Raw genomic sequence first — 23,206 nt, forward strand, 5'->3', positions numbered from 1 at the left:
CAGAAGGTTCCAACATCTGGAAAGAGGTGAATATGTTCTTTTTCTTAAAGAGAAGAAAAGGAAATGTAACTAATTCTGCTTAAATTGGAGTCATATAGGTCATGTGTTCGGAGTTTCAAGGTTCTTTCCCTCAATGGCAAAATGAGCACTTGTGGAAATAAATAGCTGACATTTTCAAGATTCAAAACATTACTAAAAACCTTGAGTAGTCACAAAGGTCTTAGTTTCCCATTCTAGTATAGAATTACTACTTGCTATAAGAGGACAGATCAAACACCCCAACCTTCTTCATTATTCTCTTCTTAGTCTGAGTCCTACTGTAGGGTTTCTGTAAATAATGGAATCTCTCTATAATCAATGTTTTAAAAAAATACCCACAGAATAAAACCCTGGGAATATGTGTAATGATCTGCTATTGTAATAGAGTAAGACTTTCTAAGCTTAAAAGTACATATTGGGACATGAGTGTGCTAATGGATCCAGGAAACAATTATTAATGACCATTAAAACTGTCAGCTCAAACATTAATTAGGAATTTTATAAAAGAGAGATCAGGCTGACAATACCTGCAAGCACTAATTAATTTTAACATCAATAAAAGTGGAACATTCAGACTTTATATGTCTTGATATGATACAAAAAGAGGTTTATAGCAACACCTGTGAAGTATTCTGACCCCAAAAATTAAACCAGAAGTTTATCAACTCCGTAGCTCTGACTGCCACTTGGTACAAAATTTAGGGGATAGGGGAACATGGTAAATGACATCCCAAGGAAACAGTCATCCAGATCCAGAAAGTGGGAAATTCTTTAGGACAATGACACAGTTTCTTCAACAAATAATTGGCATAGAATATAAAAGTGAGGAGAAATCTCAATGACATGTCAGCCAAACACAGCACACAAACCGTATTTTAATCTGGATTTTAAAATCCAATTCTGAATGACATTTTTTTAAAAGAGAGAAAACCGAGCCAGACTGGATATTAGATATTAAGGAGCGATTACAGGTATTGACGGGTGTGTTAGTTGTTATTTGAAAAGATCTTATCAGCTAAAGAAATATTCTAAAGTACAGGTATATGACAAGATATTATGTCTGAGATTTACTTTAAAATACTTCAGCAAAAGAATAGTGAAGGGTGGGAGGGAATAGATACAATAGGAATTGCAGAATGTTGATAATTATTATACTGGGTAACTAGTGCATGTGAGTTTATTATAATATTCCCTTTACTTTTGTATATTTGGGAATCTCTGTTCAAATTATTTGGAAGTTGTTGGTAAAAATCATGAAGGAAGAGGTTAATATAATTTTCATAAACAAAATTAAGAATTGTTATGACTTCTTAAACAATAGGCTGGAGGAGATATTTTACAGATGTGGCAGACAAAGAGTTAAGATCTGTTTTCATACACACACATGCATGTACCTATACATATACAAGCCAATGGGAAGAAGACTAAGAACCCAATAGCTAAATGATATAAATATGAAATTCAAAAGGGGAAATGCAAATTGCTTTAAATATCTCATTAGAAATAATCATAAAAAAGCAAATTAAAAATTTTTGAACTGCTAACGCAAGCTATTCTCCAGAACATATATGCCTTTTATGTCCTGGAAAACAGTCATTTCCTATGATCAATAGAGAAATGTTTAAAAATAGCAGCAGCTTTTTTGTTAAATGCCAAAAAGTCTCATGTGCTATACAGTCAGGACTATTTTTGGAAAGTCTTTCTAACACTTCTCCAGTGCTGATAAAATCCTGGCCAAAAATCCCTGCTGGGGTTGAAGAGGGATTCATAAAAAAACACACACCAAATTCGGGGAGAGGATTGTGACAAGGAAGGGCTTTGAAGGGTGCACCCAGGGGTGCTAACAAAGCTCTTTATTTGGCTGATAGCCATATGGGCGTTCCTTTATCACGGTCTCTTACATTGGACATATGCTTTGTAGTTTTCAGTATATAGGTCCTTCATGTCCTTTGCTCAGTTTATTCCCATGCCCTCTTTAATAAGTGCATTATAATCTATCTAGTAATAGGATAATATGCAAATTGGTCAGGATGCCATCACATAACGACCTATTAGCAGGCTGCATCCCTGCCCCCTGTGCTGGCCCAGAGACATGAGGCTCGTGTCCCAACCCCGGCAATGGACCCCGGGATTTGAGGCTCGCGTCTCTGCCCCCTGCAGCAGCCCAAGGGTCTGTAGGTGCTCGGAGAGGTCCGCAGCCTCCCCCGGCTCCGTCCTATCTCTTTGGGGCAATCCATTGAGGAGCCCCAGATGGGTGGGTGGGGCCTACCTCTTTGGGGCAATGGATTGCAGGGCTCCTGTACTGTGACAGGGCACAGGCCAGGCTGGGGGACCCCGCGCCCTCCCTCCCCCCACGCCTGAGTGCACGAATTTCATGCACTGGGGCACTAGTTTATAATAAAAGTGTGTGTTTTTTAAAGTTAAATCCAGCAAACGTGGTCACCCACATGCTTTGAGTTGCTTTATGAGGTGGTTGGCCTGCAATCACCCTGAATGAGCAGAGAGAGTCCAGTGTGGGAGTGGGCTAGAGGCCTATAGTGGTAGAAGCAATTTCCCAAGGGGAACTATTCACTAGGGTTTGGCTATAGGGGCTCCCCAGGGGCATTGTAGGCTGTTAAGGGAATGTTCAGCTCTGGAACTACCCTGAAATTAGAAAACCACAGGAGTACCCAAGAATCCCCTGAGGATTGTTTTTTTCTTTTATAAATCCATCCATACAGGATGTTTTTAATCACCAGGAGAGCTCCATGTATATTACACATGATGATACTCTGAAGATCCTGGCATCAGAACTTTCTAAGAATGGGCAGACTGCAAGATGGCTTTCTAACAGTGAAGATGAACTTACTCCTCATTATTTTTACCTTCTTACCTAGTTCCTCTAGGTGACTAACTCCACATATTTTCAAGATGGAAGGTGGGGGTCGGTAAAGGGTTGGATGATATTAGGAAATCAATCAAGTTTGCTTCCCAAAAGTTCACTTTCAGCTCTAAGATACTGTGTGCAATCTGTATCTGTGCAGAAAGCATGTGTGTTCAGCAGTTTCATCTGATCAATATCAAATCCTATTTTAGCACGAGGTACTCGACCATGATTTGTCCATGGTCAGACAATTAAAAGAGATGATAAATGATAAAAACTCAAATATTTCCAAAACAGTTGTGACCCTTTGTTGATCAAATTGTAGAGATAATATATTAAAAAGTGCTTTTTCAAAAACTTATTGTCGCAGACAAATGGGGAAATGTAAATACAATAATAATTCATCTTCAAGGGCTTCTAATAATGTATTGCCTTCTTTATAATTTAGAACAAGGAACTAAGGCTTTTCCTGGAACCATGCAACTCACATTATGCTCTATAATTCTCTCTCCAGTTCCCTCCAACTTTATTAGATTACCTGGAACCTGGGTATTATACTCTATCCTCTCCTAGGAGCAAGGGATTTAGTTCTTAACTTTCATCCATGAGTTTGAAATGTTAATTAATGACAAGTAGGAGTGACATTTGATCATTTACAAGAGAATTTTGATGTTTTCTTCTTGGTTCTAAAAGACAAAACAAAAAACTCGCCTCTTTTTCTGATTATGGATGTGATACTCCCTCATTCTTCCTCATTATGGGCAATTTGGAAAATTCAGGGGAGGTCAGAAGGAAACAAAAATTTCCACAATCCAAAGATAACCACAGTTAACATTTTGGTGCATTTCCTTTCTATTTATGCATATATTTGTGTTATGTAACTGAGATTATTCAACATATGCAGTTTTCTATTCAACAGAAATAGTTTTAACTTCACACTATTGCATGAGCATTTTACAGTGTCATTATACAGATTTCAAAAATCTGGATTTTTATAAGTAATATTTGAGTGTATCACTATAGCTTAAATTATTTTTACCATCAAACCAATTCTGGACCTTTTTGGTTGTTACTAATTTTTGTCATTATAAATAACTAGAGGCCCAGTACACGAAATTCGTGCATGGGCCGGGTAGGGGAGTGGGGGGGGGGGGCTCAGCCTGACCTGCACCCTCTCCAATCCCGGAGCCCTTAGGGGATGTCCTACTGATGGCTTAGGCCCGCTCCCCGTGGTTCTCTGTTCTCTGTGGGGCCTGCCTGCTCCACACCATGGCGATGGGCAAGCAGGCCCTGCTGGGTCTGCCCGCGGGCCACACTTGCCTGCTCCCAGGTCGCTGGGTGCTGCCTGTGGGCCGTGCTTGCCTGCTGGGCTCACATTGCCAGGGCGATGCTGCCAGCGTCCCGCCCCAGCTGCTATGGGCACCACCATCTTTGTAATGGAGTGATGGTTAATTTGCATATTACTCTTTTATTAGATAGGATGCTAAAATAAATAATGAATATAGTTATACATGGATCTATGTATATTTTCTGATTATTTATTTTAAAAATTATTTCTAGAGATGGCAAAGGTTAGAGACTTTTGAATGTTAATGATATGCACTACCTAGTTGCATTTCAAAAATGCTGTTCAGTCTGTATTCCTACTAGCATTATATAAGGATGTCAATCTCACTATACCTCCATCAGCATTGAATATTACAATTTTTAGTTTTTGCTAGGTTAAATCATGGTATACCCTTGTTTTGATTTGTTATTGCTTACTACTGGGATTAATTTTTTTCTATGCCCATTTGTTATTTTTATAGTTCCACTTTCATATAGTATATGTTCATATCTTTGATTAATTTTTCTATTAGAACTTTAGTATTTTTATACTGATATATATATATGTATATATATATATATGTAATATGACAGGGTTAACAGGAAATTATATTAAACCATAAATGTTTGTCATCTCTCCAACTTTTCCCTTCTCCCTTTTTCATTCCCCATTTCTATACTGATAAGAAGGATAGTTGAGACTTTAGCTCTGCTAATTGGAGTGAGATGTGGTTGGAAGAATATAGGTTAAATTTATGTACATTAATTATGACCGTACATAATTAATCTAGAAAAGGCATGGAAATATATAAAAAATACATGAAAATATGGAGATAACTGATGGGGAGGGGGAGTTATGAAAATAGGAAGAAGTTGGAGATACTTGACAGGAGTGAGAAGAGAGAGAAAAGGATGAAGGCCAGAATGGGTTACAGTTTTTTGACAAGACGATAAGGGACATGCTCTGATTACTGAGGCTTTGATGAGATGGATAGGAAAAGTTATTTTTGTTTTTTTAGTAAATTTTATTGTATTTTATACAATGAAACTTTCTATTTGCTGCTACCTCTGCCCCTCAAAACAAATTAAAACCATCTTAAATAACATATGTACATTACTTTTCAAGGTCATGGAGTTGGATTTGTGTTTCTTGTGGATGTGTCACTAAGATGGGCCTTAAGAATAGATAAGATAGCCCAGGTATTTTTGTTTGTTTGTTTGTTTTTGTTTTGTTTGTGTGTGTGTTTTTTTTAAATATTGAGAGAGAGACAAAGAGACAGAGACAGACATTGGTTTGTTGTTCCACTTATTTATGCACTCATTGGTTGTTTCTTGTATGTGGCCTGACCTGACTGCTGATCAAACCTGCAGCCTTGGTCTATCAGAACAATGTTCTAACCAGCTGAGCTACCCAGTCAAAGTTTAGCCTAGGTTTTATTATTAAGGTAAAACTCATGTAATAAATATAAATAAGCCTGTGATAGTTTTAAAGAAATATTTCTCCCCATTGGCTTTTTACTTTTTAATAGAATTTGCATGTACATTCTAGAAGATAAAAATAGCAACGTATAAAACTTGGCTTGGGAAACAGATCTCTGTTATCTTGGGGGAAAATGTGTTATATTAGACACACACACAATGCAGTGAAGTTTGAGAGAACATCCTCCTGACCAAGTAGGTAATGTGGGCCCACCCAGACTATTAGTTCACAACCAGGGAGTCTGCTTATATCCAGTTGTATTATTATAACACTTTTGACATTTAAGTAAGTACAGCTATATATCTCTTTATATGGTTCTGTGTGTGTGTCTGTGCTAGAGTGACCTGTTTTCATACTTTTCTTCCAGTTTTTCTCTGTCATCAGTATTTTTACATTTAACATTTAAATAATTATGGGATTAATGACTTTTGATATATAGGATTAATAATGATCTAGGTAGATTACTTTTTATTTTTATTCATTTATTATTATTTTTTTACTAGAGGCCCAGTGCATGATATTTGTGCACGGGAGGGAGGAGCCTCAGCCCAGCTTGCACCCTCTCCAATCTGGGATCCCTCTTGCAATCCAGAACCACTGGCTCCTAACCACTCACCTGCCTGCCTGCCTGATCCCCCTAACTGCTCTTCCCTCCTTGCCTGATTGCCCTAACTGCCTATCTGCTCTCCCCTCCTGGCCTGATCCTCCTAACTGCCTATTTTCTCTTCCCTCCTGGCCTGATTGCCCTAACTGCCTATCTGCTCTCCCTTCCTCTCCGGCCCTCTGGTGCAGGCATGCTGAGAGCTCTCTGCCGCAGCTCCTCCCCCTTCCTGATTGGTCGTTACGTGATGGCATCCTGGCCAATTTGCATATTTCTCTATTATCAGTATAGATTTTTCCCATCACCATGCATTCCCTCTATGTCCTCTTCCACCTCCACCTACCTCTCTTCTCACCAAGCCTGCAATCACTACACTGTTGTCCATGTTAATGAGTTCTCTCCCTCTCTTTTTTCTTTTTGACTCAATCCCTCCATCCTCCTTCCCTCTCCCCCACCACCCCCCTAACACCACCAGAGCTGTCTCTATCTATAGCTTAGACCCTGGCTGGAGCATTGTCCCTTACACCAAAAGATTATTTTTTAAAGTATTCAGTCTGTTCTAATGTCATCATTGGAGAACTAATTCCTTCCCTGTTAGTATGTGACACATTGTTGCATAGCAGATTCTTATTTCTAATAAGTATTAGAACCATTGATCTTTGTCTTTTTTTCTAGTAACATGCTATATTGATTTTATATAGATTTGTAGTAACTTTTGATATTCCTTTATCGCTTTTTCAAATTATTTTGGATATGTTCTAAAATTCTTTTAAAATTTTACTGAAAGTACATTAAACCTGTAAATTACTTTGAAGAGAACTGACATCTTTATCACATTTGTTTGCCATATTCAGAATAGGGATATCTCTCTGTTCCAATATTCTTTCTGTTCCATCAGAAAAAATTTTACAATTTTTCTTTATGTAAGGTACCACCGTATTTAAAATCAAAGTTATTGTTATATATTTTATATATTTTGTTGCTGTATAAATGAGATTCAGAGCTATTAGGGCCCCCACCATTTTTCCTAACTGGTTGTTCTTAATAAATAGAACAACTTTTGAATTTTAAATATTTATTTTGAATCTGGTCACCATACTGAACTTTAAAAAATGAATTTTAATATATTATTAGTTGATTTTCCTGGAGTCTTCTAAACAGGGATTTATTTATACTATCTATAGCTAGAATTAAAGTATCAGAAAGGAGATAAAATCAATTCCATTTCTTATATTTTGATTGGAAGATTTTCCAGGAAAATGTTTACATAATATTATAAAAAAAATAATGGAATCATTGCTAACTACGGAACATCAGTGGCATTCAGAAACAAGACGTGGATATCCACATTCAGACAACCTTAAAAACATCTTTTAATCTTCTCATTAACTTACTGAGGAAGACATTAATATGGAATATATTTAGCCTGAATGAAATACATAATACATCAGTAATACCATAATATAGATGCGGAAACCAAAATGCAGAGTGGTGAGGCATTTGCCCAGGGTCAAGTCAGTAGGATTTAAACCCAAATCTGATTTTCCAGTCTATTCTGTTCTCTAGTCCTTTTTACTTAACCTAGCAAAAGAAAGAATTTTATTTGTAGACTAGGGGCCCAGTGCACGAATTCGTGCTCCTTGAAAGGAACTGTGGGCTGCGAGGCTGCAGTAAGCACAGAGGCGAGTCTCAGCCCATCCTCTGTGCCCCTACCCAGCCCCTCCAGCCATGGCCCCTGGTCTCCTGTCTGCTGGCAGCCCTGCTCCTGCCGCCGCTGCTCCCACACACTGACAGCGCCGGCCCCACTTGCACCTGCTGATGGCCCAGAGCAATTGGGGCTGGCGCCAGCAGCGGGTGAGAGCAGGGCTGGCACCATCAGCGGGTGGAAGCAGCGGCTGCTGCCCCAATCGCCCCTTAGGAACAGGGGGAGGTGGAGAAGCCCTCAGGGTTGGCAGCCACTGCTTGCACCCGCTGATGGCGCCGAGTGATCAGGACTAGTGTTGGGCACTGGCAGTGGGTGCAAGTGGTGGCTCCAGCAACTGCAGCAGGTGCGAGTGCCAGGCGGGATCGTGGCGCACGGGAGCAAAGAATTTTCAGTAACCACCAGAGGCTCACCCTGATGATAGCGACTGGTGCCCCACCTTGGTCTGGTGCCCCCCCTCCCCCCCCTCACCTGCTCCACCATCCTGCCACGGCCCACACCCACCATGTTTCACACTCGTCCCCTGGTGGTCAGCACACGTCATAGCGACTGGTTCGGTTGTTCAGTTGTTCTGCTGTTCTGTCTTTATGCATATTAGCCTTTTATTATATAGGATTGCTTAACATTTAATAAAATGCTTTTTTACATACTTTGTTTCACATTTTTTTCAGAACTAACTTTTGAGTTAAGTGGGACCATGGTCATTCCTAAAAAATAAATATAAATTAAACACCAAAACTTTGTCTCTTACCTCATACATGGTTTTGCTAAATCATGCTATCATCCACTCCCTGTGAAAAGAACAGGCAAAGCCTTGAAAGAAAGGCTACTTTACATTCAGGGGTGATCCTGCCACTTTAATGACACCTGTGGGGTTCTCTCATGTGTATTTCATAATATTGAGTAGGTATAATTTCTGAGAGGCTTGGTGCGAGTTTAGGGGTTTGATAGAAACCCAGCTTAGAAAGACTAGTTTTTCTATTATGTTGGAAAGGAGAGCTATAGGAGAATTTTCAAGTCACCATGTGGAAGACATTTGTATGAGGGGAGGTAATGGACTTTTACCAAACAATTTCCAAACCCTCACAATGCACTGGCTTCACCTCTCAGTCTTCCAATTCCAAATTCCGAAGCTGACGGGCTCAGCTTGACTTTTTTAGTCAGTCCACAACTCAGAGTCCTGAGACACTCTAAGAATGGGCAGCCCTTGAGGCTGGTGGCCAGAAAGATCCGGTCACTTTGGCATAAGGTATGTGCACTTAGGCTGGAGGAATTCTAGGTGAAAAGCATCATAAATGTGACTAGTACTCAAATGCTATGTGGAAATACGTATGAAGAGAAAACCGAATTAGGGAAATAAATTAAAATAGTTAATAGCAGTTGTTTCTGGGCAGTGGTATTACAAAAAATTTTTTCTTCATTTTGTCTTATTTTCCTTCAATAAACACATGTTATTTTATAATCACAGACGTAATAAACTTCAAAATGGCAAAAAAAATTTTTTTGAAAGTATGGTGATGTTAAAATGAAAAGTGACTTCAGGGTGATATAATTTAACACCACTTCAGTTTATGAATGTTAAAACAGGCCCAGGTAGTAAAGCGAATTCCCCATAGTCACAGCACGAGGGAATGAGTGAGCTCAGAGTCTCCTGACTTATTCCTTAATGATCTCAGCCACAAACAGTACTGCCTTGCCTAAACCAAAGGAGGTAAATGCTTCTGATTGCAAGTCAGAGCCTGTAGCTAGCCGATCTCTAAGGGTGGGATCTAACTGTAAACAGTGCTCTAAATCTTTAGGACTTGGGCAAGTTTGTTAAAAAGAATAAATACCCCACTGACTTGAGCGCCAATTCCCAGGTTTCATTAAGCCATCATTTTGCAATGAGTTATATTTTGCTAAGGGCTTCTACTTACTCCAAATTGTCAGCTCTGCTTTATGTTAAAATAATACCAACAGTAGAGAAAGAAAAGAAGAATTAGGAAGTTTCCAGATGTGAAGTACAGTCTCCCTCTACATGGGGGTCTGTCTCTCCACTCTGGTGGTTTTGGCTTCCTTCCCTCCAATGTGTTTTCTCTTGATGGATTAACATGATTTCTTAAGAAGGAAATAAAATATTTGGGGGTGAGAGTGAAGTAGAGGTGAGAGGGGTACAAAATTAGATCTATGCTAAGGGAGAAAAGAAAAGTTAGAAGTCTCTTAAGGTTTTATTCAAAAACAGGACTTTAAGCTGAAATGAAATACCATGCCTGGCAGGAAAAGGTTCCCACACAGTTTGAAACTGGCTCTTACTTAACTTGGAGGAAACGAAAGCCCTGAGTGATTTAGTCAGTTCTGGGTATCAACATGCTCAGATAATCCCAGCTCTAAAGCACTTACAGTGTGTAAAGTCCTCCTGCATCAAGCCTTAGAGAAGCTCATGATATGATTTAGGTAGAAGTCCCTGGTAGGTTTAGTATTTATTTCACTGTTGGCTTAGAAGAGGATGAGCTAATATGACATATGTCGACTCAAGATTGACAGACTCAAGATTCAAAAACACCCAATAGTCTGTCATGGTAGTTTGAAAAATCATTTCCAAATAAATGAGATGAAAAAAAATTAAAACTAAATAAAGTCCTAAGCTCAGAAACAAACAAAAATGAACCATACAAATAAATGATAAGCCAATGTTGCTTAATAGTAGTTGACATAAAATTGAGGTGTTGATATTAAGCTTAATATGAGTTGAGCATGTCCAAGAAAATGAATATAGAAAAAAGTATCCAAAAATTGTTTTTAGATTTCAGCATTTTATGTTAGAAAAATTGCACAATCAAACTGGAATATACCCAAAGCAGGGAGGAGGGTCTGCAAACCATGTCTTAGGGAATCAGGAATATTTGTCTTGGGTAAAGATATTCTGTTTGGGGAAGGAAGGAGGAGGAGGAAGAATATATAATAATGTTTCTCAAATGCTTGAAGGATCCTCATGGAGTTAGAAGTCTTTAACAAAGGACCAAAGGGTTAATTTACAGGAGGCAAAATTCAGTTCAAATGAGGAAGATCTTTATAATGATCAGAGCTATCCCCGAACTGGAGTGAGCTGCCTTGTGAGGTACTGTGCTCTATTATTAGAATAATTTAAGTAGAGGTTAAAGAAAGTGCTAGAACCTGTGTATCAGAAACTTAAGTCATTATAATTATTTTTTTCTTTTTACACCATCCCCTGCATTAGCTTAGTGGTATCACTGCCCTGGTTATTTCAAGGTAGATACTGAGATTGATATAGGGTCTTAAAATGACAAAGTAACAGCAAAGAACCAGCAAGCAGCTAAGGTTGCCCCATACATTCCTTAAGTACTGTTCCTAAAATTCTCTCCATAATCATTTATTGAGCATCTGCCATGTGCCAGGCAAGCACTGAGCCAGGGTCCAGGATACAAACATGAAAAAAACATGGCTCTTCAGGAAACAGTTTTATTTGGGGCGATAACCCATGTAATGTTTAGGGTGATGTTTTCTTTATGCTAAAATGAACTTCATTTGTTTTATATTCTTTCTGGATTTAATGCTGTTCCATTTTGTTAGATGTTTTGATGTCCTTAGATCAGTTTTTATTAAACTCATGGCACGCATAAACTAATTACTAAAACTTTGCAGTACACAAAAAAAAATATTTTTTTTTTGCCACTATGACAAAAATAGGTGTAATTTTGACTTATTTACACTGGATGGCTATTGTTCTGTTGCCCGCTGTCATTTCTTTTAATTTGACAATTTAAGGGAAAAGAGGTCAGTGCCCATGACTAAATAGTCAGGTATTGCATGTTTTAAAAATTCTTGTGGCACACCAGTTGCAAATTGCTGCCTTCGATGAAAGTTGTTATTGGTGAGCTACCGCTAATGCAGTGACTTTCAATCGAAACCTTTCAAAGTATGCGTGCTAAGAAAATATTTTTATTGCATTCTATTTAAGTAAAGTAGAAAACGAATGAGTATGTATTTGTTTCCAGCTCTTCCTTTATGCTACTGTCTTTGAATGTCTAGCAGGTTTATTCACTACTTGTACAAAAGGTAGCTCTAGCTTACACATTGAGCTGGTGAAATTTAAGTTCTGAAAACATCTCTGATAATTAGAGGCCCTTTGATGTGGAGTATTCCACATTTACTGTGTGAGCAGATGTTGGCCTGCATTAAGCATGAAGATGAAAAAGGAGTTAAATGGGAGGTTAACATTGCAGAAGGTTTCAGTGGTATCCAACGGTTTTTTGGACTCCCGTGTAGACATGAGGCAACTGGCAAATTATATTCCAGTGTTATTTGCTCCTTGACTATTTCGCAACTAACTGCTTTCTTTGTACTTTACAAATTACATCAAGTTCTTTTTTAAAAAAAGAAAAAGCAGCCTCTAAAGTTGCACTGAATTTGCTAAACCACCACAACCCATCTGTGTGCATAGGTGAGGAGGGTGGGGACATGGGATCCTTGACCAAGCCTGTACCATACTTTTGGGACTGAAATGTGATCTTTTTCAACAGAAGAAAAGGCAGATTAACCACCCCCCTACCCCACCCCGGAGAACAGCCAGGCTAGTTAGGAAGCTGACCACATTTTCATCTCTGCGTGTTGCTTAGGTTTGGCTGTCTAATGAATCTGAATTTGGGTGACTTAAATACTAGTATAAGAGTCATGTTCTTAGAAAGATTCATATCCATTTTCCAGAAGACCCATTTCCTTAAACAGAACAGCACAGCTGAGTTTAGGTTACTTTACTTCAGAATGTCCAACTACTATTTTAAAATAATAATGTCAACCTAGGACTATTTTTGTTTTAACATGTGTCAGCATTGAAACAAAGCCACTCTTGATGAAACCCACACTCTGTCACCAAAGGCACAACTGTAGGAAATCAGAGGGAGCATAATAATAACAACAGTGAACCATGGTATCACTAGATAATGTGACACCTTCCTTCCTGCTTAGTTAGTGCAATTTTATGAAAAGGCAGAGAGGATTCTTTTTCAAAGTTGTATCTGTATGTATTAGTAGGAACGGAATATCGATGTCTTCAGCAGTTGCTGGGATCTGAGAAGAATCACTGATCTTGCCAGTCCTAGTGATCCTTAGTTAGGGGTGGCTGAAATATCCATGCCTGGTGGTCTGATGGTCCTGGGAAGAGCACCTGTGGTCACATCTGGACCCTGGCTCTTTCAGAAGACTTTACTCACAGTAGTAGGAACTCACATTGAGCTGTTCATGGTTCCTCATAATGTTTAACAGTTATGTCATAAAGGAACAGAGAGAAAGGGCAGACTTGAAAGGCAGCGCAGAGGAGCCATGGAAATAAATCTCCAAGACTGACTTGTCTTTTTCAGCGTGTAATGAAGCCTGTTCATGACTGATACCCTTACCAGGCCATCTTATCCTTTCAGCCTCCTTTCATGCTCCCATCATACAGCATGATACTATCAACCCAGGTAAGTCTTACTGCCACACATTTCAGAAAGCCAACTGAGAGAACTACAAATTTCACTGCCAGAAATTCCAAAGTACTGCTCCTATATGTTTAGTTGTGACTGCTAATGTGAGGGATGGACTAAAAAATACTGCATTATAATTAAGAAGGTTCTACAGTCCTGCAAAATTACTATAGGTGACTGCCTAATGATTCTTAATTACTTGCTATGGCTTTACTATAGCCCTGGACCTTTATATTTTTCTCAAATTCTATTGCAGACAATTAGACATTAATTCTGGCCAAAACTTTTCCTTCTTTTAATAGTTTTCAGATGTCCTGCATATAGTGTGGCCCAGATAAAATATGAATGTCTCAGGGATTAAAACTGTTCACAAGACATCAATATAAATGCCTTGTCATAAATGATGAATTCCGGGGAGGAACTCATGCTATTATTGCAAGAGGCTGTGGCTGCTCTCATCTCCCAGTATGACAGGAGTCAATCTGAACTCCTACAAATGAAATGTACATTCTTATTCTGATAATGAGGCGATTAGAGAAGTTTTCTAACATCAAAATTCCAATTGGAGCTGGCATATAATAAGTTAAGGTCCACCCTTATAGATGATTCAAGATATCAACATTGGGTATAACAGCTCTTCCAGCTTCAATAAAGCATCTACAAAAGATTCCTGTTTCACTTGTATGCATGCATGTAAGCCTAACCAATGGACACAGACACCAGGGAGGTGAGGGCATGAGTGGGGGTGGGGGAGGTGCGGGGGCAGTGGGGAGATAAGGACACATTTGTAATACCTTAATCAATAAAGAAAAAAGAAGATTCTTGTTTAGTATCCTTGATGATGAATCTAAGTAGGACATTCATTGATTGATATTGGCCTAAGAAAAAGACTTCAGCCTGTCAGACTGTATTAAAATATTTAAATGAATTAATAGCTATTAATAATCATGTAACCTCTTAATTCAGACCAACCAAAGTCCCAGGCTAATGAGAGCCAAAGAGGTGTTGCATTAGGGCTACAGCCCTTCCCTGCTTATTGTAAGCCCTGAGCTATAGCCTCCTTTAAACTATAATTCTAGTGACTCTGGAGCCTGGTCCTTGGTGCCAGGTGACTTCCTTTAACCCCCTAAATAACTATGTTCCCCAGGGTCTGTATGACCATTTCCCATTGAACTGGACCTTGCTTCTCACCTCCCTTACTGGTCTTACCCTGGGCTTCCAGGGTTAACTGGACATTTATACCATGGCCAAGTAGAGCCAAATATTTTGAAACCCAGACAAGAAGACTTCCTGACATCCCTCAGGTCTGTCTTCTCTTTGACTACTAAGTCTGACCCAGATGGGAATGGGGGTTCCTCACCCTCCCTCAACACTTGTTTTGATTTTGCAACTCTTCCTAGCTTTTCAAAGGGCCTTGAGTTGGTACTGGCTTTTCTCCCAGGCAAAAGCTTCTATCACAGCATGGTTTTGTCTAACCCATGTATGAGACCTTGAAGTGCATTACATAACCCAAAGGAAAAGGAATTTTCCAAGTGTCAGTGATCTAGGACATTTCAGATATGCTTATAGGCAAGAGACTAAAGAAGGTAACTACTGCCATTCCTTTTGCAGGTTCAAACATGTGGCAAGTTTAAGAAATTATGCCTTTCAAAATCCCTTAACTTGTAAATCAGGAATATGTGGCAGAAGTCACATTAAGTGGCATTGGTTGATCTTTATTCTTTTTATTTATTTATTTTTTTAATGAGAGAGAGAGAGAGAGAGAGAGAGAGAGAGAGACATCACGTTGTTGTTCCTTTATTTACACATTCATTGGTTGTTTCTTCTATGTGCCCTGACAGGATCAAACCCACAATCTTGGTGCATAGGGATGACACTCTAACTAACTGATCTACCCAAACAAGGACTTTATTTTTCTTTATTATTAAAATAGGTGAATTGGATGTATTCAGCTGGTACTAGTGTATAGTAATACATCTCAAAAATCTTAGTAATAGCCATTAATGATTCTATTGCAATGAGTGCCAGGTGAGTTTTATTCTAGATGTAGTTCATCAATAATTAGAAAAAAATAATTTCCCCCAAGGATGTTTGCTAAAGTTGAGAGACTATATAACTACAATTTACATTGATGAAACTGTTGTATGAACCTGCAGGATGGCCTTTTCACCAAAAAAACTTCCACTTAATTTTGAGAAGCCTGGGAAATAATGGCCAATGTAATTGCCAGAAGAGACCAACTGTACAGTCACCAACATATATACCTGGTTATCACCTAAGAAAATTGGAGCTTAAAAGTAGAATCTGTGCTATTATTTTTGTGCCCTACCAGTTCACTACTTGTATCTTGCAGAAGCATCTATGTTTGAATACATAATTGATGGCTGGGCTCTAGAGGTAGTATAATCTGAAACAGTGGTGTGCAAGTGTTCTGATGCATGAGAATCACCTAAGGAGTTATTAAAAGAGCAGGTGTCCAGGCCCTACTGTGAGAGATTCTGGTTCAGTAGTTTGGGGGCAAGGCTCAGTAATTCTGAATTCAAAATAAGCACCCAGGTGATTTTGATGCTGGTTCCATGTAACACACTTTGAAGAACTGAGGAAAGAGCATGGGTTTTGAAATCAAATAGATTTCAAATCCTAATTTAACCATTTATTTGTTTGTAGCTTTAGGCAAGTCATTGCACTCTCTCAGCCTAAGTTTCCTCATCTGTAAAGTGAAGCTATACAATAATAATCTTATAGGATTGTTGTAAATACAGTGGTGCCTTGACTTACGAGTTTAATTCGTTCCGTGACAGAGCTCATAACTCAAATTACTCGTATGTCAAATCAATTTTCACCATTACAGTGAATTGAAATGCCATTAATCTGTTCCAGACACCCAAAAAACACTGCAATTGTTTTGGTAAATGTTTTTAAATAAGACAAATGTATTTAAAAATAACGAATATTGTATAAAAGCACAATACTGAACAATAGAATGCAGTGCAATAAACTTGTTTTATTAAGTTTAATGTACAGATTTACCTTGGAGATCAAACGACTTAAAGATGCTGATGAAGTTGGAGGAGAAAGGCTGAACTGAATAACTGAATAACTAAATCTTATTTGCTGATTTTTGCCCTTTTCACCACGCTTTCATCTACAGGAGTTTTCGATAAAAACCTGTCCAATGACATCTGTTTCATCCTCCCTTTCAGAATATTTCTGAAATGAGTTAGGCAAGTGTCATTAAACAGCTCCATTGCACGCCCAGTTGCAATTTTTTCTGCGTGCTTCTTTTGAATAAAGTCTGAAAGTTTCTCCCACATTCCCAACGTTTCCTTCATCTCACCATGTCTGACAACGGAGTGAATGCCTGTCCTCTTTTTAAAATTTTTGAACCAGCCCCGACTGGCTTTAAACGGCTTGCCCAATGCCTCGCCCATTGAAGTGCCTGGGGTCTGCTGCAGCAAATCAGCATAAAGAGCTCCTGCCTTCTCGCAGATTGTAGCCTTCGTCACAGTATCTCCTGCGAGCTGCTTCTCCGTTAACCACACCATTAACAGCTTCTCCATATTTTCATGGATAGATGTTTAGAAATTATTTTAACGCCCTTGGCTGGAGTTGTAGCCTGTATCGACTCCTTCTGCTTCAGTATGGTGCAGATCGTGGAAGTGCTACGCTCGTACTGCTTCGCCAAGTTGATTACAAGCACACCTTGGTCATGTTTTTCGATAATTTCTTTCTTTAATTCAATGCACATCATCTGCTTCTTCTCCTCAGCACTGTCCTTTGCACTTACTTTCTTCAGATCCATGGTTGAAAAAATGAAGTTTTGCAAAATTACTGCAAGCACAAATGTGAGCACAACACTGATGCTTCAACTAAGAGCTAACCGCTTAAAGTGAATGAGTGAGACACGTGATGCTGGGCTGATGTTGTAGCATTTACTGTGACATTCGCTGCGCCAACTAGCGGTGGGGTATCAGAAGCTGGCTCGTAACCCGAATTTTAGCTCGCAACTCAAAGCAAAAAAATCGGCCGAGAGACGGCTCGTATCTCGAAAAACTCGTTAGTCGGGACACTCGTAAGTCAAGGCACCACTGTATAGAATGAAATCTGTATAGAAGGTACATGGGACATACATTAAGTGCTGATAAATGTTTGTTTTCTACTTAAGGTTCTTGGTGGGGTACGTCAAAGACTCAATGATAAGATGAGACTATGGGGAAACTCAAAGGCATTATTCATACATGACTATGAAATTTATTGCCAAAACTGGGATACTTCTGAAAGTGAAAGGAGGTACTGTTAATTGCGTAAACCCAGGACTATATAGTCACCTTAATTATTAGTCAGATAAAAGACCACGTAATTGCATGACTTTACCCCAATCTACTCTCCATTCTTAAAGTTAGAGAGTTGGATGTGGTCTTTGCAGTTGTTTTCTTGGCAAAAGTTTCTCAACCACTGTTAGTAATCTTGCAGTCAGAATCTGCCCTTAATGCATTTTGGCTGTCTCTGCAATGCCTACTATTAATACCATGTAGTGAATATAGTAGGTTCCTCAGAAGATAACTTTGAATGATTAAATGATATAGTTTCTCTGTTAACACAGTTATCCCCAGGTGGATCAGTTGCTTGGAGCATCATCCTGTGCACCAAACGGTTGTGGGTTTGATTCCAGTCAGGGCATGTACTATACTTAGGTTGTGGGTTTGATCCCCAGTAAGGGGTGTGCAGGAGGCAACCGATCAATGTTTCATTCTCACATCAATGTTTCTCTTTCTCCCTTACTCTCTTTCTAACAAAATAAATAAAATTAAAATCAATAAAAATATTTTTTTAAAAATAAGAAATGACAGCATTTCTCAAAGTGTCACTACAAACCCCTGGGATTGACTGTGAGGTCAAAGCTATTTTATTAATAATACTAAGACATTATTCATCTTTTTTCATTGTTTTGACATTCACAGTGATAAAAACAATGGCACGTTAGAAGCCAAGATGGCAGCGGTGGCCAGAGTGTCCTTGAGGCGCCGGTTCCCGGCAGCGGCCCTCGGAGGCGCCTGTCTGCAGGCCTGCCGAGGGGCCCAGACAGCTGCTGCCACCGCTCCCCGAATCAAGAAATTTGCCATCTACCGATGGGATCCAGACAAAGCTGGAGATAAACCTCGTATGCAAACTTATGAAATCGATTTGAATAAATGTGGTCCTATGGTGTTGGATGCTTTAATCAAGATTAAGAATGAAATGGATTCTACCTTGACCTTCCGAAGATCTTGCAGGGAAGGGATCTGTGGCTCCTGTGCAATGAACATCAATGGAGGCAACACTCTAGCTTGCACCCGGAGGATTGACACCAACCTCAACAAAGTCTCAAAAATCTACCCTCTTCCACATATGTATGTGATAAAGGATCTGGTTCCTGATTTGAGCAACTTCTATGCTCAGTACAAATCCATTGAACCTTATTTGAAGAAGAAGGATGAATCCCAGGAAGGCAAACAGCAGTATCTGCAGTCCATAGAAGATCGAGATAAACTGGATGGGCTGTACGAGTGCATCCTCTGTGCCTGCTGCAGCACCAGCTGCCCCAGCTACTGGTGGAATGGGGACAAATACTTGGGACCTGCGGTGCTCATGCAGGCCTATCGCTGGATGATCGACTCCAGAGACGAGCTCACGGAGGAGCGCCTGGCCAAGCTGCAGAACCCCTTCTCTCTCTACCGCTGCCGCACCGTCATGAACTGCACAAGGACCTGTCCCAAGGGGCTGAATCCAGGAAAAGCTATTGCTGAAATCAAGAAAATGATGGCAACCTACAAGAAAAAGAAAGCTTCAGCTTAACTCTTCTCATGCTAACCATGACCTGTAACCAGCTCAGCTGGACATAATTTATATCTAATTTGAGTTTCCATGATTACAGCATATAAAATAAAGTTTTAAGAAAAAAATAAATGTTATTCTACTTTATTAACAAAAAAACCACACCAATCAATGGCAGGTAAAAATTCTGGTGCCTTAGCAGAATCAAGCCAGTGGCACTAAGCTATGCTGCTGGTCATTAAATACATTCTTCACCCCCATTCATGTCCATTAAAAAAAGGAAAGAAATAGCCAGTTTTACTTCTGAACACCCTTGATGAAGCAGTATAACCGACCAATTTCATTAAATTTTGACGACCCTTGAGTACTTGTCTTTCAGTATTTTGTGTGACAAAATGGGAAGCATACAAAAAGCATAGCTGTGTACCAAAGTAGGGGGGATTATCTCAAGGAAAAGCACTTATGCAATTATCTGAGTTGTAAAAATGGAATATTTCACATGAAAAACTGACTGATGGGTAAAATGTAGTTATTCAGAATTGGGAATTTGGCAGATACTTCCTCAAAAATAAAGTGAACTTACCACGTCAAGGAAAACAATGGATCACATTTCTTGCCAATGGTAAAATTTGAGCTTTCAAGAGAAAATTAGAATTTTAGAAAGCCATCAGGAATTTGACAAGTTCTCTATACTTAAAGGTTTTTCTGTGGAAATTGATAGTGATATTAGTGAGTATTATTTTGTGATATAACATAATAAAATAGGTCAACATTTAAAAGATTTGCATAACTCAGTGAATTCTATTTTCCAAATAATTAATGCATGACGTTACATAATCCTGAATACATAAGTGATCCATTCAAAGTGTGGATTAGGTCAGTAGTTCATAATACTGTATATCATATTTGAAAACTGCTAAGAGAGTAGATCTTACAAGTTCTTATCACAAGAAAAAAATTCTGTTACTATGTATAGTGTATATGATAACTAGGTTTATTGTGGTGACCATTTCACAATACATACAAATATTGAATAACTATTTTGTACACCTGAAACTAATATAATGTTGTATGTCAATTATACCTCAATTTTTTAAAAAGTGTAGGACAGTCCAATAGACTTTAATGTAACAAAGAAGGAAAAGTTTATTAATGTGGTTTCAGAACTTATATTGTAACTAACCTTTAAGAAGCTATGGCTTTGTTGAGTTTTAATGTAGTCAGAGAATATCCACAATTAAATGGAGAGGTTATTAAAATACTCCTCCCTTTTTCAACTATATATCTATGTAAGACCAGATTTTCTTTATATATTTCAACCCAAACAACATTTTGCAACAAATTAAATACAAAAGGAAATATGAGAATTCGTTTGTATTTAATTAAGCCAAACATTAAAGGGATTTACAAAATTATAAAGCAATGTCATTTTTCACACTAAATCTGGAAAATATAGTTAATTTCCAGAAAAAGTATTTATAACTGCCATTTAAAATTAATATGTTTCAATTTTTTCAGAAGTAATTTAGAATACATAGACACATACCAGTATAATATGTTACATAAATATCAATATAAATAAGAAAATATTATTGGACTCTTCAGTAATTTTTAAGATATAAAGTTTCCAGAGTTATGGTATATTAATAAAATGGAGTTCTTTGCAACAGGGAAATTTATAAGTACTTACTGGAACTCTATTATATATTGTTAAGTGAATAAACTGAGTTGCATTATAATATGTATAGTAGGCTTCCATTTGTATAAAAATGGAGGGAAATAAAAATTAAATAAAAAAATACATATATATATATATATATATATATATATCCATCCATATATATACTAGAGGCCTGGTTCATGACATTCATGCACTGGGGGGGAGGGAGAACTGCTGTGGAGGCAGGAGAGGCTCCCACCACCCCTGCTGCACTTGCCAGCCTTGAGCCTTGCTCCTGGCTGAGCAGCGCTCCCCCTGTGGGAGCACACTGACCACAAACCACGGGGGGCAGCTCTTGTGTTGAGCATCTGCCCCCTGGTGGTCAGTGCGTGTCATAGCGACCGGTCATTCTGCCATTTGGTCAATTTGCATATTAGCCTTTTATTATAAAGGATATACACATACATATATACATTATTACTTATGAGTAGAAATTTCTTACATATCCTAAACTATGGTTATATCTGGGAAAGTGGCCTGGGGTGTGAGGAGATGGGAGAATAGCTTTTCATGGTATGTCCTTTTGTATATAAAATTTTTTTACAATAGACTTTTGCAATTGAGAACACTATTTCATAATTTAAAAACAGAAACCATATCCAATATTAGATAAAAATACTCAGTAGGACAATTGGTAATAAGCCTTGGGCATTCCTAACATTGAGTTTGTGCTAACTTTGGTTCATTAGATATTCAAAGAAATACCTTCTTTTGTGTTCACAGTCTCAAATTTTAACTTCAGCCATTGCAAATAAGTACTTTTTGTCCTGCTTCCTATCTTTCTGCAAATATTTATTTTTCATTAATGTTAAGCAATTCTACTGGCAGTGCTTATTTCTGTTAAAGTGGAATGGCAAAATTTTACAGACAGGAAATGTCTTTTCTTGCTAAGATTCAGTTATTGGAAGAGGGAAAGACAGACAAGTAGAACATGAAGGACAGAAAAGATAAGAATCCTGGCAGAAATTACCAAGAAGAATAAGGGAACGGATTAAGGTGGGAAAGGTTATAATGGGAGAGAGGAATAAGGCCAGAGAAGGTGATGGAGGAGAAAGAGTTAAGAACAGCCTGGAAAGAAACCAGGAGAGGAGGAGGCAGAATTAGTACAAGGTCAGAGAGCAAGCACTTAGAGATAAGCAGAAAAGGGAAAGAAAAATATAAATCGAAACAAGGGCAAACTGAGTTGAAAACAAAAAAGCAGTTTATTGAAGAGAAATGGCCCCCTCAGCAAGTAACTGAGGGAGGGCTCACTTCGGCTCCAAGAGAAATGGGAGTGAAAATCACTAGACAGATATCCAGTGGAAACTGAGAAATTGAATAGGACGTGACACTTGACAAGAGGAGAGCCGAAGTATTTTGATTGAGTAAATGGGATTCTTTTATTTAAGATAGAAATTCTGGGTAGATAGTTTCCAGGCACAAATAATGGGCATGTTCACTTTCTCTGTTCTGTCTGGAAATCTGAAAGCATAGGGAAGGCGACCTTAGGCGTGATGGTGGGTAAAAAGACAGAAAGGGAGAAACTTCTGTGTTCCCTTATCCTGTGAGGAGGAGAAAGAGAGCGGCTGCTGAAAGAGTCCTTTATCCACTGGCTGCACAGCTGGCTTCTGAGTCTGTCTCTCCAGCTGAGCGTCGCCAGTCACTTCTGACCCAGACAGTCCCTGACAAACAGCGTTCCGCCCACCAGCCTCAGGCTGTGGCCAAAGGCTGTGGGAGGTGGGGCGTAAGCAGAACAACACCCTCTAGACTAGAATATTAGGGAAATGGAAATTTTGAGAGAGAAGGGAAAGAGGGGATTGGCGTAGCAAAAGTGAAACTTCCACAATAGAAAAAAGTTTGGGTACAGAAATTGGGGAACAGGTAGAAAGAGGAGCACTTAAGAAAGTACAGAATCACTCAACTGCATTTTGACTTATTATTCATTTTAATGAGTGTTATTTATTCTGTGATGCTAAAGAATTTGGGGGTTCTAGGTCATCATTTTGTTCGCGTTGTTATCACATCCTGGATCCTAGATCCTCTGATTTGATCTCTTAAGGCTGAGCTTTGGCCGCTATTGTCTCCTCTTTGCAAACCCCTGGTTGTGTCAAAGGGTTAGACAGCAAGTTACCCAAAGCGCTGAAAGAACTAGCTGCACAGGAATACTTTGCTGATGTGCCAGTGTAATATTTTATTAGCCTACAGTAGATATCAAGATGA

The 23,206-nt window shown here is 38.7% G+C and overlaps 2 protein-coding genes across 7 annotated transcripts in view; both read left to right on the forward strand.

The window, feature by feature from the left end:
* Positions 1–20,617, forward strand: part of LOC308522222 (succinate dehydrogenase [ubiquinone] iron-sulfur subunit, mitochondrial-like) — a 409,251-nt gene extending 388,634 nt beyond the window's left edge. For 2 of the 3 annotated variants that reach the window (XM_081095482.1, XM_081095484.1), the window contains one exon: positions 18,435–20,617. In XM_081095482.1, the coding sequence (XP_080951608.1) occupies positions 18,466–19,308 (843 nt within the window). In that variant the 5' untranslated portion in view covers positions 18,435–18,465 and the 3' untranslated portion in view covers positions 19,309–20,617. Of the gene's footprint in view, positions 1–13,368; positions 13,471–18,434 lie in introns of all 3 variants that reach the window. The other variant, XM_081095483.1, reaches the window with a different exon arrangement.
* The window catches only part of RASGEF1B (RasGEF domain family member 1B), a 525,540-nt gene that overhangs the window by 388,681 nt on the left and 113,653 nt on the right, over positions 1–23,206 (forward strand). The window lies entirely within an intron of this gene.

This window comes from Myotis nattereri (genome assembly GCF_964212035.1).
Source record: "Myotis nattereri genome assembly, chromosome: 1".
Lineage (NCBI taxonomy): Eukaryota > Metazoa > Chordata > Mammalia > Chiroptera > Vespertilionidae > Myotis > Myotis nattereri.